The sequence below is a fragment of the Simochromis diagramma genome, unplaced genomic scaffold (assembly GCF_900408965.1).
Source record: "Simochromis diagramma unplaced genomic scaffold, fSimDia1.1 OVJJ01000320.1, whole genome shotgun sequence".
In the NCBI taxonomy this organism is placed as follows: Eukaryota; Metazoa; Chordata; class Actinopteri; order Cichliformes; family Cichlidae; genus Simochromis; species Simochromis diagramma.
In genome coordinates, this window is record NW_024386773.1 from 6,456,705 (window position 1) to 6,472,106 (window position 15,402).

At 38.1% G+C, this 15,402-nt stretch overlaps 1 protein-coding gene across 2 annotated transcripts; it reads left to right on the plus strand.

Moving 5' to 3' along the window:
* Positions 1 to 5,283: 5,283 nt before the first annotated feature.
* Positions 5,284 to 15,099, plus strand: LOC120717422 (angiotensin II receptor-associated protein). 2 transcript variants are annotated; one of them, XM_040005409.1, is made up of 5 exons: positions 5,284 to 5,495; positions 6,381 to 6,415; positions 6,607 to 6,715; positions 8,647 to 8,842; positions 12,163 to 13,347. In XM_040005409.1, exons 1-5 carry the CDS (start codon positions 5,469 to 5,471, stop codon positions 12,234 to 12,236), a joined length of 441 nt encoding a protein of 146 aa, XP_039861343.1. In that variant the 5' UTR covers positions 5,284 to 5,468; the 3' UTR covers positions 12,237 to 13,347. The 2 variants fall into 2 exon arrangements, with proteins under 2 accessions (XP_039861343.1, XP_039861333.1); XM_040005399.1 differs by lacking the exon at positions 12,163 to 13,347 and adding an exon at positions 13,567 to 15,099 and having other exon boundaries at positions 5,292 to 5,495.
* Positions 15,100 to 15,402: the final 303 nt, after the last annotated feature.

The following is a 15,402-nucleotide window of genomic DNA, read 5'->3' on the forward strand; positions in this document are numbered from 1 at the left end:
TAACTCTCGCAACCATCTGTATCAAAGAGTATCAGTCTACAATCTGAGAGACACGCATTTGCAGTCTAAAAATAGAATTGGAACAAAACTGTAATTGGCCAGTGTCCATTTATACAGAAAGACAAGACCTATTGGAATAATGTGTTCAAAGATAACTGATCAGGAGCAGAAGCTTCTTCTAACTTAGGCACGGTGCTGGAAATGTTATGGCTTGGGATTGCTTTGCCGCCTCAGACATGAGGCAACTTGCAGTCACTGATTCAACAAATAATTCTTTATCTTACCAAAGATTATTTAATTGAACATAAGAGGTTATCTTTAGAAAAGCTGGACCTCCTGGACAGGATTAATAATTTAAACACACTAGCAGAAAACAAAAAGAAAGTTCATGAAGTCCATAAAGAAGGATTATTAAAAATTAAGAATAATGACTGCAAAAATATATGTCTGCTAAAGAGAGCTATACTGACTCTTGAGATTAACACATACAAACTTTGACAAAACATGTCCCATTTTAAATAATTTCTAAAAGCAATTATTGAAAAACATGTTCACAGGTAAAGATAATGAAAAGTACTGCATGTGATTACTCTACTGCCGGGAATCTATGAATTTCTGGCACTTAAAATATGGTATTTATGTGATAATAACATCATATTTTCCTTTTTTTTTTTTTTATTAAATTAGAACAGAACAAAATCATTTACTTTGCTTATGCTTTAGGAAAATCTGTGCTTTAGGTTTATCTTGACACCTGCTGGGTTTATGCAAATCAGTCAAATTAACACCTACTTTTATAATCAGTAGAACATGCAGCAGCCAAAGCCATTTACAATTGTAAAAATAATTATAAAACATGCCAGTTTCACTGCCACTGCTAAGCTAGCAGGGTTGGTGGTGAAGGTTTATCCTTGCATTGTTAAATTCTGTGTTTTATCTAAAGATTTCTTTTGGATGTGAAATCCATAGGTAGGGGGAATAGCACGAGCCATTGTTATCTTTGCATGTATGCAAAATTAACACGATAATGGTCAACGTGACACACACAGGCTGTGATGCAAATATTCAAAGTTGGTTGGGTTGTTTGTTTTTGGCTCAGGGTCACAGGCAATCACTGGAAATGGGTAAAAGAGCCACATGAGGCTGCGACGCTGCAGTTTCAAGAGGAATAAGCCAAACACTGTACCAACCATGAAATAATAATTCGAGTCAGTTTTGAATTTAGAAACTGAAACGATGTGCCCTTATATTCTATTATAAATAGGCTTTTGGAACAAAGGATGGTGGTGAGTACTGGAGGGTGGTTCATCATTCTGTGGAAGAGGCAAATCATTTAATAGTTTAAGGATAACATTTCTCAGTGTAGAAACACAAAAAGAATGTGAAATCTTCATCATCTTCAGTGCTCAGTATCATTAAACTGGGATAAATCTTTGTATGCAAGGGACAAGGCTGAAAACCAATGGCTGTGATGTTGAGTTTTGCCCTGAAGCAGCTGAAATCCAGTATCCAGAAAGCTTTAGAAACCACAGCAAGTAATGCCCACAGTTCTGAAACACTTAGAGTGTGCTGTTAAATGGAGAGGTGATGCAACGCGCAGTAGGAATCACGCTTAAGTGTTTCTGGCATCAAAGTCAAATTAAGCATATGTTTGGCTTTGGTTTTGTTTGTTTTTTGTTTTTTAAATCCCCCCTTCTTCTATTTATATTTTAAACTTTCTTGGAAACAGGGTTGCACAGAATATGTAATTAATCCCCTTCCACCACTGGGCCAGAAGGTAGTTAGCTAGTCCCTTTCTTTCATTATTTTATATCACAGTTTTAAGGAAAAAAGATCAAATCTTTATGAAGATGAAGCCTAAATGGCTCACTTTGATCGATACACTTTGTAATGTAAGCCTGTTTCAAAGAGAGCATTTTCCTTAATATGGAGATTTTTGAGGCACCAAAGAAGCACCGTCTATCTTCATGTAATAAGATAATCTGCCATCTACACTTAAGTCTCAGAATGCTTTGACACAAAGCTTACGACACATTAGAGCAAGTGCAAGAAATTACATTCAGCGTAGTTCAGATCACACAAAGCCTCTGCAAATCTAGCCACATCAATATTTCATTAGATGAAGAAAGTAACACAGATTTTTCTTTCCTAAGCACCATCTCAGTTGAACTACGATTGTGCTATCCTGATTTACAGACACAAAATAAAAGCAACAGTCATGTATTCTTTATATTTACCTATGTCAGAGTGCTCTGGTAGAGTGCCCTGTTGAAACCTGGCCAACAGCCAGAGAAAAGATAGATTACACACAGCCACATCCCTGTAGAGCTGCAGCTACGACAAATGCATGTTTACCTTTCTTGAATTAATTAACCCCCATGGTGTCTATTTCAAGGGAACTTTTCAAAATCAGGTTACTTCTTAAAGCACATAGATGAGCAAGAAATGAAAAGAAGTCACATGGGAGCTAGTCCGAAATCTGCCACCACGTGTCAAAACATCAAAGAAATTATATGTGCTCAGTTCAAATATTAGTTTTTTGTATGAGTGCTTTATCTGTGCTGGATAAAGTTGTGACGTTACACTACAAAATGTAACACTCGTGTGTTTGTCCCACTGCAGTCTCATTTTCACACACATGTATACACGAGCACATTCAGGACAGCAAGGCTGCTAAATTTAATTATGGCGGATTTTAAAGAATTAATCGTTCAGTCAAAGAGAAAAATTAATTTGTGTGCTGCCAGAGGGGTCAGAGGTCACATGTGGGGTCAGGGTTAATGCTGGATAGTGCAGAGGCCATATGCCAACACTGGGCCGTGAATCTGTCTTCAGTGAAAAGGGCACAGAAGTGCCAAAGACTGAGTCAGACTGCAGAACAGAAATCACAGAGAGTGAATCTCATATTAACATTTTAAAAGTTCGGCAGCTGCTCTCATCCACAGTGACTTACAGCGAGCTGAAAGGTTAAATGTGCTAAAGTCCAGGGACATAATGTCACACAGGCATCGGTGAGGAAGGCAAATGGCAGTCACATAAGGAACGAGTGATACATACTTCATGATTCTGGTCATTTAGAATATTAAGAACCAAAGGGCAAGGAGCGCTCACCCTTTGAAATAATATAATAATCAGACAAGCACAGTTTTGAATGATTTCTACAGCTTTCAGCTGCACCTCCCTCCACTCATTCTCTTCCGTCATGGCGGGTGGAGCCTATCACAGCTGGCAGAGGCCAAGAGGCAGGGTAAACCCAGGTTGCCAGCCTGTCACAGCATCTGCACCTCCTGGCTTTCATCCACGTGAGCTGTGTGATGACAGACGAGACTGCTTATATATATTTTATATGCAGTAAGTGTTTCTGTGGTGATATATGATTATGGCTATTACATATGTTTTTGTTAAAAACTATACTTATGGACTGAAAGACAAGAAAAGATTTTTCCACACCAGCTGTGTAAGGATTATAGGAATGCACCTGCAAGATCTTTTGACCAGACTGTGGCTTAATTGGACTTCACTAAATGTCTGAACTAAACAAAGTTATAGCCTACTTTGAAATCTGAATTGGCAATAAGAAAATGCTTGTGAATTGAGTCCACGTGTTGTTTTCATTAAGACTCAATCATCATCAAGAAAATGTTTACTGAGAACTCAGTGAAGGTGGCCATAGGTTGTTGTTTTTGTTGGTTTGGTTTTTTTTGGTTTTTGTTTTTTCTATTTTCTATTTTCTATTTTCAGTATCTATTTAAACAACAGGCATCACCATCTGCTGCAAGTGGCAACTAATGCTCAAAGTACTCCTTCAGTCCCAACTTCCTTTTAAAGTCATTTTCACACTACTGTCTGTTAGTGCTCCTTTGATGTTATCAAACACAAAAAATCTACGACAGTCTAATGGTCTTGTGGATACAGGATGATTAAATAGTGCATGACAAGGTTTGCAAGAGTGTATGCTGATATGTTGGTGTGCTGCCTGACAGTGTCTCATTAGAAGTAGCAAACAATAATAAACATCTATCAACATATATGTGACTACCCAACTCATTTTTTTAATAAGCAGTGTCATTGTGGTATTCTAGTTCATGAGCTGTAAACACACAGGCTTCCTCAAAATGTGCATTGATTACGACACAGCTGGTCCAACCTACAATAAAGCTTAATGCTGCTTGACGTTGGCATTGTTGATGTTGAAACTGCTTTAAATACAAGTGACTGAAATAAACTTACTGAGTTCCTCTTTGGAGAGGCTGCTGGTTCACTCTCTCTGGCTGTATCTGAAATTTCATGTTGTTTAGTCGTGCTGAGTAAACTTAATAGTGTGTCACATCTGACAATGGCTCTCTGTCTTTAGCAACCACTGATAGCTAAACCATTTTAACTTGTTAGCTGTCCTCCACTGACCTTTGTTCTCCAAGCATTTCTTTTATATTTTTCCTTTTTCTATCCTTACTTGGGTAGAGACATGATTCGGGATGTGGATTAGCAGTTACTAAAATACAATAAATTAGCTGTGCTTTGAATGCATCTGCAAGAGTGGGTGGACTAAGCCACTTTGCCTCATTTGTAAGGGATGAAAGAGGCATCAGAGAGCTTCACTAGTTTTTGGAGCCCAGGGTGCTTGGGTAGTCAACCTCCATCACCACACTTTATATTTAGTTGACAGAATAATAATAACTCTTAAATAAAATGTTACTATTTTTTATATAATATAATATTTTTTTATATTAATCTTGTATTTTTTTTCTGTCAGCACTGAAAACTTCACAGAATTTTTTTATGTTAATATACTTTTAGAAAGGCCACTTAGGAAAATTGAACCGGGCTGTGCTGAGAATCCGGGTACAGTTATATCCTCCTGAGAATGTGTAATAGAATAGTTTTTGGTTGATATCTTTTGACTTATTTGAGCTACACTACTAAGATGTACTAAATACATTCTGGTCCTTTAATTGAAATCTCATGTGTTTGTGTGGCAGGAACTCATAAAGAAAAGTTCAATAATATTAATTTACCATGCGGGGAATATAAACTAAAAACACGAGTGAAATATCATTTCAATTATATATATATAATTCCTTGCGTCCAGTTATTATTAAATCATTAAATTAAAGTTCTGCTTAAGGAAGTAATACAAGAAGCACGGAAGCGGCTGACTGCCGCACACATATTTCCGGGTCTCTTCAGTTAGTTAGTAACCTTCCTAAGCAAATTTGCCAATTGAACCGCACCCCAGGGGTTGGGGGAAGGGGTGAGGGGGTGAGGGGGTGAGAGGGGCAGGAGTCACATGGGAACGAGTCAGGTTGCTGTCACATGGCTTGTGTTTGCAAGGCTGAGCCGACGGGAGGAGGGGTTTAGACAGAAGTTTGTGTAAGAAGAGAAACTGCGGTACTTTTTCATGTAGCTCTTTAACAAGTTGAAACGCCGAATCGGATCAAGGAGGAGCTGCTTTGTCCAAACAGACAATTATGGAAATCCCTGCCATAAATCTAAAGGTGAGGTTTACTTTCTGCGTTTCTGATTGCCTCGGCTTGTACGCTCAAACAAACGCTGGTTTTCAATGAAATGTCAGCTCTGTTCCTCAGTGGTAATTCCTCTGTGTGGCAACGACCTTCCTCTGCTTGTGACTCAGATCACAGTAAACTGCTGCTCTACTTTTTACTATTAAGTAAGAAGTGTTTAAGGTAATGTTCAGGGGATACGGTCCCTGAAGGACAATTTTGAGTGGCAGCAGGTCCTTTGACAGAGGTCATTATTTAAACATATAAACATATTTATTTTCACAAACACTTTAAACACTCATATGCAGTGAATTTGGGGGGAACTAAGGCATCAAAAAATAGTAGAGACAAACTATATTCTGTGATGAACATTAACTGATGAACTGATGCCTTTGATTAACCGTGAAACTGAACAGGGACAAAAGTGTCCTTGTGCTCTGTCCAAAGAACAAAATGGGTCAAATGTAATTTTGGACAGCTCTTTCAAGGATTATAAAACCTGTGATGTTAAAAGTAAGCTTGGAGGACACTAACAGTTTCTGCAAGATGGTGCATTTTTATATTCATTTAGTGTGTTCAGTCATTCATTCATTTATCTCTTAAAGTTTTTTGAAATGAGTTAATTTTACTTTGTTTCACAGAATTGAAGGAAATGATATGTATAAAAAATGCAATTTGGCGAGGTTGAAAAAGATGTCTCCGGTCCTCTTAGAGACCTAAATCAAAAGATAAATCATTGCTGCAGATTAGCTGCACGCAGTGATGATTTGAAGTTTTTAACTTGTGTTTGAGTGATAGAGTTTCATCATTCTTAGCTATACACTGGCTGTTCTGGGTCTCAGTTCAGTGTAAACACATTTTTGTCCTTCTCTATTCCAGGCCATCGTACTGGTGCACTGGCTGCTTACAGTCTGGTGAGTATGAGCACAGGCTTTTTTTCCACAAACCTGAGGAATTTCTCTCCTCTTTTGGCACACAGACACATGCTTATACTCCTGATTCAGGTCAACTCCTTCACCTACATGTCTCATCCTCTGTGAAATCGCACGTAACTCTCCTGGGGTGTGTAAGAATCTGTCTCGTATGAATTGTGTGTTTCCTTCAGGGGGAGTATGGTGTGGCTGTCAGTGGCCTTCACATGGGCGAACTTTAGCGTTTTAGCAGTTGGAGTGTGGGCGATTGCACAGAGGGACTCAATAGATGCAGTGATCATGGTGAGTCTCTGCCTTCATTTCTTCATACGCTCTTATAGCATCATGTGACACATAAAGTAGTCCAACTTTAGGTGCAGTGCTGCATATCTGTGCTAACCTATTTGTCTGTGGAATCTAGGGCATTCTGTGAGCATCCCTTTGAAAAAGAGCCCTTAATTTACCACAGTACAGTAGCTGAGGCCCTCAGACAGTTTAAAATGGTTCCTTAAGCAAATGTAATTTAAATGTTTGAAGTTTCAGAATTGTCAACCCTTATCATACCGTAACTCTGAACCCGTGACTGGTGTTTCCATTGTACATTAGTGACATCAGCTGACTAAGGGGGAAAAAAAACTAAACAAAAGTGTGACTTCAGAATTGTTTTTTGATTGTGTTCTGAAGCAAGAACAGCTTTTAATGAGAGCCGTTATCAGATAGAAGGAAAACTTGTGCAGTTGGCTCTTCTGTCTGTCAGAGGAAACTATTAAGTGCCTCATCCTGACTGTGGGTCAACAAAAATACTGAGCCCTTCTCATAGACTGTATATAGAAGATGGCCACAATGGTATGTGGTTTTTCATGGCTTTAGTTTTGGATCGAGTTTCACATTCTGGCTTTGGCTGTGTTCATTTTTTTTTTCCAAGTCAAATCTGACCATATTAACATGAGCAGGCAGTGAGGAGGAGTTGCCATCTATTGCTAGCTAGTTTGGTTAGCAGGGTACCTTCATAAAGTGTTGTAATATTAAATGGGATGCTCATTCTGACTTGCATCAAAACAGGCTTTAAAATTACTCAAGTGTGTTTTTGTATGATTGAACACTAAACAACAGCAGATGTCGAAATGCTTTATGCATTTCTGCTGTAACGTTGGACATTTTAGCATGGGACCTGACTGGCCTGTGAAGCTAACCTCAGGGGCTGCAGCTTTTGGTGCTTCAGCTTCAGCTCTTATTTCATTTTTCAGCCCCAGAGGTTGCTGCATTTTAGTTGTGTGTTCACTGCATAAATAGTTTTATGCTGATACAAAATATTTGTTACACTCTAAATCTTCATGTCCTTGTAATGGACGGATTCTTTCAGTTTCTGTTTGAATGATGTGGTTACTTATTTTATTTAACTAAAACAAACTCTTTACTGCAATTGATGGGAAATTATATTAATCTCAGGGGGCTATGTAGCTTTGTGGATGACTCTAACCCACTATGACTAACTTTAACTGATGGATTTAACAAAACTATACTTAAAGTCCACCTTTGTCCAGGCTTTGAGTGTTTGAAATGAAGGGATGAATCTTGAACAAAATAACCGTCTACTGTGTTATTCTTTGACAGTAACCAAAACGACAGTTTGACAGTACTGGACTCTGTCACTGTACTGAACTTAATTTAGACTTATAGACGCTGGGATGTAACCACAGGGGAGCCTTTTACCTTGTGTGCATTAAAGTCCAATGTCATATTCACTCATGTCCAAGATCTATCAAGAAAAAACACTGGTGCACAACTAATGGATAAGCAGGATTTCTTAGCACTGAGTGGTATTTTAAATTGGATCAATCACCCGCCCAATCAGCTGCAGGATATATATCCCACTGTATATCTTTTCCAGTATGGTTAAGTCCTGGCAACATTTTTCTCAGGTGCCTTAAGTGAATTCACTTATTTTCAAGTGTTTAACTAATAGCATGTTTCACTCATATTGAATTATTTTTTTTATTGGAAAGTTATTTCTCATTTAACAATATGGATATTGACTGTCCCAAATTATAAGACAAGATCTTGTTTTGTTTTACTCTTTTTGTAATGGCTTGCCTCAAAAATCTTTTTCCAGAACATGTATGCTATACTTTAGTTGTTTTGTTTTTTTTATATCACACCCACCAACCAAATGACTTCATTTTCCATGTTACAATTATGTCGCTTTACATGTCTCTTTTGTGTGCTCCCTGTAGTTTCTGATAGGGATGATTTTGACAATATTGACCGACATCGTCCATCTCGGGATATTCTACCCCCTCGGTGCCTCGACCGACTTGTTTCGCTTCGGCGCAGGGATGACCATCCTCAACCTGCTGCTCAAACCCATTTCCTGCTTCTTTGTCTACCAAATGTACCGCGAGCGAGGAGGAGATTACAACATCAACTTTGGTAAGTACGACTAGATGGGTCACGTACAGTAGCATAAAACATTTCGACATTTGAAAAGATTTTGGCTCAGGTTCCTCAGTTTTTCATTTTGTTGTCATGAAAGCTGTGAAAAGGTAATGAAAGCAGAAATACATACACAACACAGAGGGTACATCTCCCAGTATAATTTCAGAACTAGTGAGAAAGTATCTAAAATACCTGAGCCTACCCACCGCTTTATGACCAAAGCTCTAAGGTATGGAGTAATGCATGTGTCCAAGGGCACTTTGATGTCTTCCTTGTGTTGTTTTATGCCGTTTGCCATGAAAAGCCTGCCGAGAGCAGCAACCTGGCAGGACGCTGAGCGAAAGCGCTGGCAGATGATTCCACCGTCAAACTGATTAGTTACAGTCACAAGACTTAAAATGCAGAGAAATATTTGAGCTGCAGCTCGGCCAGTCAAAGAAACCCTTTCTCAATCAAATGTTTATTACATTTGTGTGTCATCCTGGCAACCAGTTTATACTGCATGGAGAAACACATTAAGCCCATGCAGGCCTACGAGTGTATGATCTGCCATGATAGCACATGGACAGAAATAGCACAGGAGTGATGTGGAAAGAAACACAGATGGACTCAAATCGGATGAACACTTTGTGTTGGTACTGACTTTTGGGTGTATAGCGTTCTGTTTGCAGGCAAACATCTTATAAGCACGCTAACAAGTGAAGGGATGTTTGATCAAGTGTGTGTGGTCATTGATTTGTAGACTTTACCTCTCTCTGCTGAGAGCTTTTCCATTAGAAATCCCACTGAGCTGTGACGTCCGCTGGACTCTTAAATCCCGGAAAATGTTACTCATTCATTAGCGATTGATCCATAATAAGAGCAACAACAACACAAATGGGAAAAATAAAACCACATATTGTTGGTGTAACGCAATTTTATTACTATTAATATTAGTATTATAGGCCAAAATACTATGTTATTTCATGTCACGCTGGGTAAAGTAATGAAATTTCTCTTGCATTACGACCCAAAACTGCAGTTGACAAAATATATTTCCTGCTTGCTTTGCAGATAATTGAATATTGATGAATGTGCTCTCTCTGTGGTTTTACTTTACCGCCACATTCACACAGCAGGTACATCCATTAGAGTGTGTAATGACTGATGAAAGCGGCTAATGTCAGTTTCAGACTATGTGAGTTTTAATTGCTGCCTGATTGCGTTGTTGGCATTTATATGGTTCCCCGCTGCACTGAGCACTCTGGGAACCAGACAATCAAGTGTGTGTGAGTGAACTGTTGATTCAGGTATTTGGGGCTCCCAGAATTTTGATTGATGGACCTCTTATGGTGGTTGAATTACTCTGAGTTTGTGTATTAGACTTAAGTTTTACATCCAATGAAGCAAAAACTGCACATTTGAGCCGTCACACTTTTGCAGTCAGTCAAAGTGACTGTGGTCATTAAACCAACCAGTGCTTAGCACCTATAAACAGGCAAATCCAGACTGTCAAAGCACATAGAGGTGAGGCACGTACTTTACATGGGTAGATGAAAGCCTCAGAAACATTGAAAAAGAACAGCAAGTAATAAGCTGTGATTTTGTTTACACAGTAAACAAAATCACACTATGATTGGCAGGTAATTAAAAGCCATAAGCAAAATTGAAAGGAAAAGGTGCCTTCTCATTTGCGAGCCATAGATGGTAGCATTTTTTTATGTACATCTTGTTTTTAATGGGTTGGGCCCTATTTTGTCTTCAGACCTGCCTTAATTCTTCATGGCATAGATTCAACACGGTTCTGGAAAGATTTTTCAAAGATATTGATCCATATTGACACGACTGCATCACACGATGTTGCAGATTTGTCAGCTGAATTTCCTTTTCCATCACATCCCAAAGGTTCGTTCTTAGATTGAGATCTTGTGGCATTACAGTGAGATCACTGTAATCTTCAAGAAACTATTTTGTGACGATTTGAGGTCTGTGAGATTCCAACTTATCCTGCTGGGTAACTTGGCAGCTCTCGTGCAGTAGGAATTGAGGCTTATTAGACAGGGCACCCTTTTTTTTTTTTTTTTTTTTTTTTTTTTTTTTTACATGGGGTGAAATGTTTGTAGCTGTGCAATGCCCGACTATTAAATGACAGAAAAAAGTTTTACAGTATTTACAATTTACAGGTTACTACAAAAATTTACAAATTAACTTAGAAATTTACAGTAAAAAAAGGTGCAAATAGCAGAAAGAGATTATAAAGATTATAAATTATAGGAAGATTGTTGTCGTTGTTGTTGTTGTTGTTGTTCTGCACACCTTGGTTGTAATGAGTTGCTTTTGCCTTCCTATCAGCTTGAAGCACTCTGGCCATTCACTTCTGACCTCTGGCATCAACAAGCTACAAAAAAAAATGTGCACAATTTTTTTTTAGAGTGAAAAGGCTCCATCTTTGAGTTTAGTATCCTATTTATGTTTACGGCTAACTGCAATCATTTTGAGGTTTTAAATCGGCATTAGAAAAAGCCATTTATTAATGGTTTGAATAACTTCATACCTCAAACTGTGACAGTGTTATCCAGGGTCGTATTTGCTAAAGAGACTTAGCAAGTGCTTAAAAACACACACACAGATAAGATTAATTTTTATCTCTGCGTTTGTGTAGTGTGATTTTTTTAATCGTGTGCATGCAAAGACTATTGTAGACAGACCAAATAGCAGTCTGAACAGTTTCCACATCATACAGTAAATACTAGGCCTAACACCTACCAGGGACCTTTAAGCTTTAGCCAACAAATGCATATTTAAGACTGTTTTTAGGAGTCTCATTTTCATACAGTGCACCTCAAGACATTGAAAAGTCAGTAAAAACTCTGCAGCCAGGGAAACTAAATACAACAAACGACTGGAAAATTGACGGTTGGTTGCTAGATAAACATAACACGTCTGAAATGACAGACTCATCTTTTAAACACTTATCGTTAATTTTGAGCAATGAGTCTGCTGCCATTATGTGTGAACTGTACCAGAACTGTGCCGTGATGTAAAGTGCAACAGCCTTGCTAGCAATAACTAAGTAAATTGCAGCTTAGCAGACTGCCTGCCATGCATTACCCTTAAATTAATGTGCTCCTAAATTAAATTAATGTGCACTCCTTAAATATTTGTTCCCAACTTAAAATGTCATTATTTTTCTTGCATGTCGTCCTTTGCTCTTTGGCATACCTTACTGTCACACCTTAGTATTTATTTTTTGTAAAGGCTGATTTTTGTTGTTGTAGTTGGAATTTGATCATTTCTTCTTCTCTTCTCTTCTCTTCAACCTTTTGACCTCTCAGACTTTGAGACCTCTGTGGACAGTCGATGCACTACGGACAGTGCTGACAGTGCCTTTATTGGGCGCCGCTATTGATTCCTGGCCTCTTCCCTTTTTACAGTTTCTCTCCTCCAATCATCCTCTTCCAACTCCTTCTATGCAGGAAGTAAGATTCCATATCAGGCTGCAGGATGATAAAGAGAAATAGATTTTTTTTTTTTCCCCTTTTGTATTTATTTCTAAACAATCATCTTGTCAGTGTTCTGCTGTCCATCTCTTTGTGTTTTTTTTTGTTTTTTTAATCTGTCTTTTAATTTGACTGTTCCCACCTTCAGTAAGCCCATACCTGCCTGCATTGCTATGTTTGTTTGTAGAGATTGCTCTTATGCAAACACTATTTATTGTATTTTAGGAGTTTATATGTATCTGAAAGTTTGCATCAGCTATATGTTTTATTCAGGTTTTTAGTCTCCAGATGCCTCATTTGTGCTCTTGCATTGTATTTGCATGTATTTAAAGCAGAGCTGCATGATGCTGCACATTCTAAAATGAGCCTAATTAAAATCAACATGATGTGATGTGATACTAGACAGTGAGTATGGCCTGGTTTTATGCACACGCTTTGCTGAGATTTATGTGATGCCATCCTTTGGTCAATCTTTGGGCTATTGCCAATATTCCCACACAGCTGCAGTGAAACCAGATTTCTTGTTTTACTGGCATTAAAGGTGCATGTTTGTCACCGCAGTTGGACTCTGGACTGTGCAGAGGTGCTGTCTTTGAAACGCCAAAGGGGATAGTTGATATTCTGGCCATGTCAGAGTCAGGACTGTTTGTTGTAGATGCTTCATGTGAAGTCCCTTTATAAAAATCTTTCATAAACGTTCCCACCTATAATACAGCAAGGAAGCTATATCCTCTGGTAAATTTATTTATTTATTTTTTTCAAATAATCTTGATTATTTGACTGCTGACAGAAGGACAAGAGATTTTTCATGTTCAGTCTCACATCAGTGAAGTTCCCGTGCCCAGACTCTTCTCAAAATGACTAATCAAACAGTAGTGGGGAAATGGGAGGAATTTCTTCTTCCATCAAAGAAGGATTTTGAATAAAAGTGGCTGTTTTCTCAGTCTACCATTCATCAGAGGGAGTGTGTATTTTTAATGTATGCTGGTAATAACAGATTCAAGCACTGTCATTTATATTTCTACAGACATGGCTAGGCACTTGACTCAAGATAGCAAATCTGCATAACCGTTTCATGAATCTGTGTGTAAGGAGAAAGGGAAAACGATAAAGAAAAAGATTTGAGCTTTCTGGGTGCCAGTACTTTAAATATGTATATCAACAACAGTCCAGTCTCCAAGGTCCATGATTAGATGTGGTTAAAATCTGATGTTGAAGACTTGTGGCTTGTCTCTGCAGGTTTCCCTTCTGTATCACGAAACCGAGATGCCTATCAGTCCATTGACCAGCAGGATGGCTCCTCTACCTCAGGAAATCCCTTCAACCAGACGCCGGACAGCAAACCAGGAGTTCGCGCTTACTGAACCAAGCAGCCGTTGAGCAATGCAGTGTTTTCCTTTCAGCAACACCTGCCCAGCACTTTGGGACAAGTATTATAATCGATTCTGTGTCGTCCCTGTTTTGTACAGTTGCCGTGTAACTCTGAAAGTTTTATTATGCTAAGTAGTCATCTGTTTGAACTTCAGAGTGAAATGTGGCATAATTACACCCATTTTCATTTCAAACTTTGGCACATACCTGCTGAACGCACGCAGAGGAAAAACTGTTCTCCCATTCCCATGCTGTGATGCCGTGCTTTTCACCTTCTATTTTTAGTAGACAGGTGTTAAATCGAACTGCTGTGTCTACAGCGGTTTTGTTTTCTGTTACCTTTTTTTATTTCCCACAAATGTGGTACTTTCAGATGCAAAGAGTCCGTTTCTCATTTTGTAAGCAGTAGATTAATATTTTTCAATTGATTTTTTTATTTTAAATATTACAGTTCTGCTGACTAGAATGGAAGTTTTTGACTAAAGAGAAATGAAATTAATGTCCATTGCTGTGCCTTGGAAGTTAACCTTTGGGTGAAAAAATACAAAAGCAATGTGAAATTTGAACTGCTTCAACCAAACTGAACGCATAGCAAGAACTGTAGTTAATGTTTCATCTCCTAACTTGGCATGAAAATACACTCACTGCAAAGCAGATGGGCCCTATTCATTTATGCTGATATTTAGTTTCTTCATACTAAGATTTTTTTCATATCAAGCTGCCAATCTACCAAAATGTAAAATATAGAGACTGCTGATTTTGTAGCATCACATAATCGTCAGTTAATGATTATTAAAAAAAAGTAAACGATTGTTTTCTTTGTTATTCTAATAGTTGCAAGTAAGTATGTAAAACCTGTTTACAGTATATACAGTAAATTACAGACCACACCATACTGATATGTTACAATATGTCTGCTGTGTAGGCACAAGAGATATGAGAAAGTATTATTACAGTAAAAGTGTTCAAAGCTTGAAATGTTCACATCAGCACTGTGGTTACTGAAAATGTGCAACAAGTCGTTCACTGAGCTTTTCAAGAAGTGTGTACTCTCAGTTTTCGTTGGCAGATTGTCCGACTATGGTAGCGATATGAGTGTAAAGAAAAGCGGCTACAGGGATTGCATCATTCGGACAATTTGGACTCTGTTCACTTTTGAAAGTGTTACAAGATTGGAGTTTTGTGTTTTTTGAAATCCTGATAAACTGTGTGACTAAATGGAGATGTGGTAACTATAATGGTCACAGTATAGAGATGTGAAATTATGCATGCCATAGTAGCGTGACATATAGATCACAAGACACACCTTACTTGCAGTTACTAAAGAGCCTGTAAGAAGCATACTAAATAATGCAGAGTTGCAGTTTGCTGTATTGCTTACGTAAAGTTATAACTTCTAAAGTTTACTGTAAGTTGTATTTTGAGAAACTGTTTTTGCACCACAAGAAATGCAGGTTACCATAAGTTAACAAGAATAATTTAATTAAGCCAAATGTTTAATCTAATAGCCTATTTATGTTATTTATCGAGCCTTTACGTTAGGTTTAAATAGACATTACTGCTGTTGCTACTAAGAATTTCTATAGTTAAGTTAAAAAATTTATCTTAACACTTAACTCACAAATCACAGGCTGAGGCTACTTTCACTATAGCATGGCCCCCACGTACCTGTATTCAGCCCTGGCAACATCTGGATCGTGTCCT

Excerpts from the sequence above, each read along its gene's own strand:
- LOC120717422 (XM_040005399.1), top strand. The coding sequence starts at position 5,469 with ATGGAAATCCCTGCCATAAATCTAAAG. Across the intron at positions 5,496-6,380 it reads TCCCTGCCATAAATCTAAAG|GCCATCGTACTGGTGCACTG; the intron begins GTGAGGTTTACT and ends TCTCTATTCCAG. Across the intron at positions 8,843-13,566 it reads AGATTACAACATCAACTTTG|GTTTCCCTTCTGTATCACGA; the intron begins GTAAGTACGACT and ends TTGTCTCTGCAG.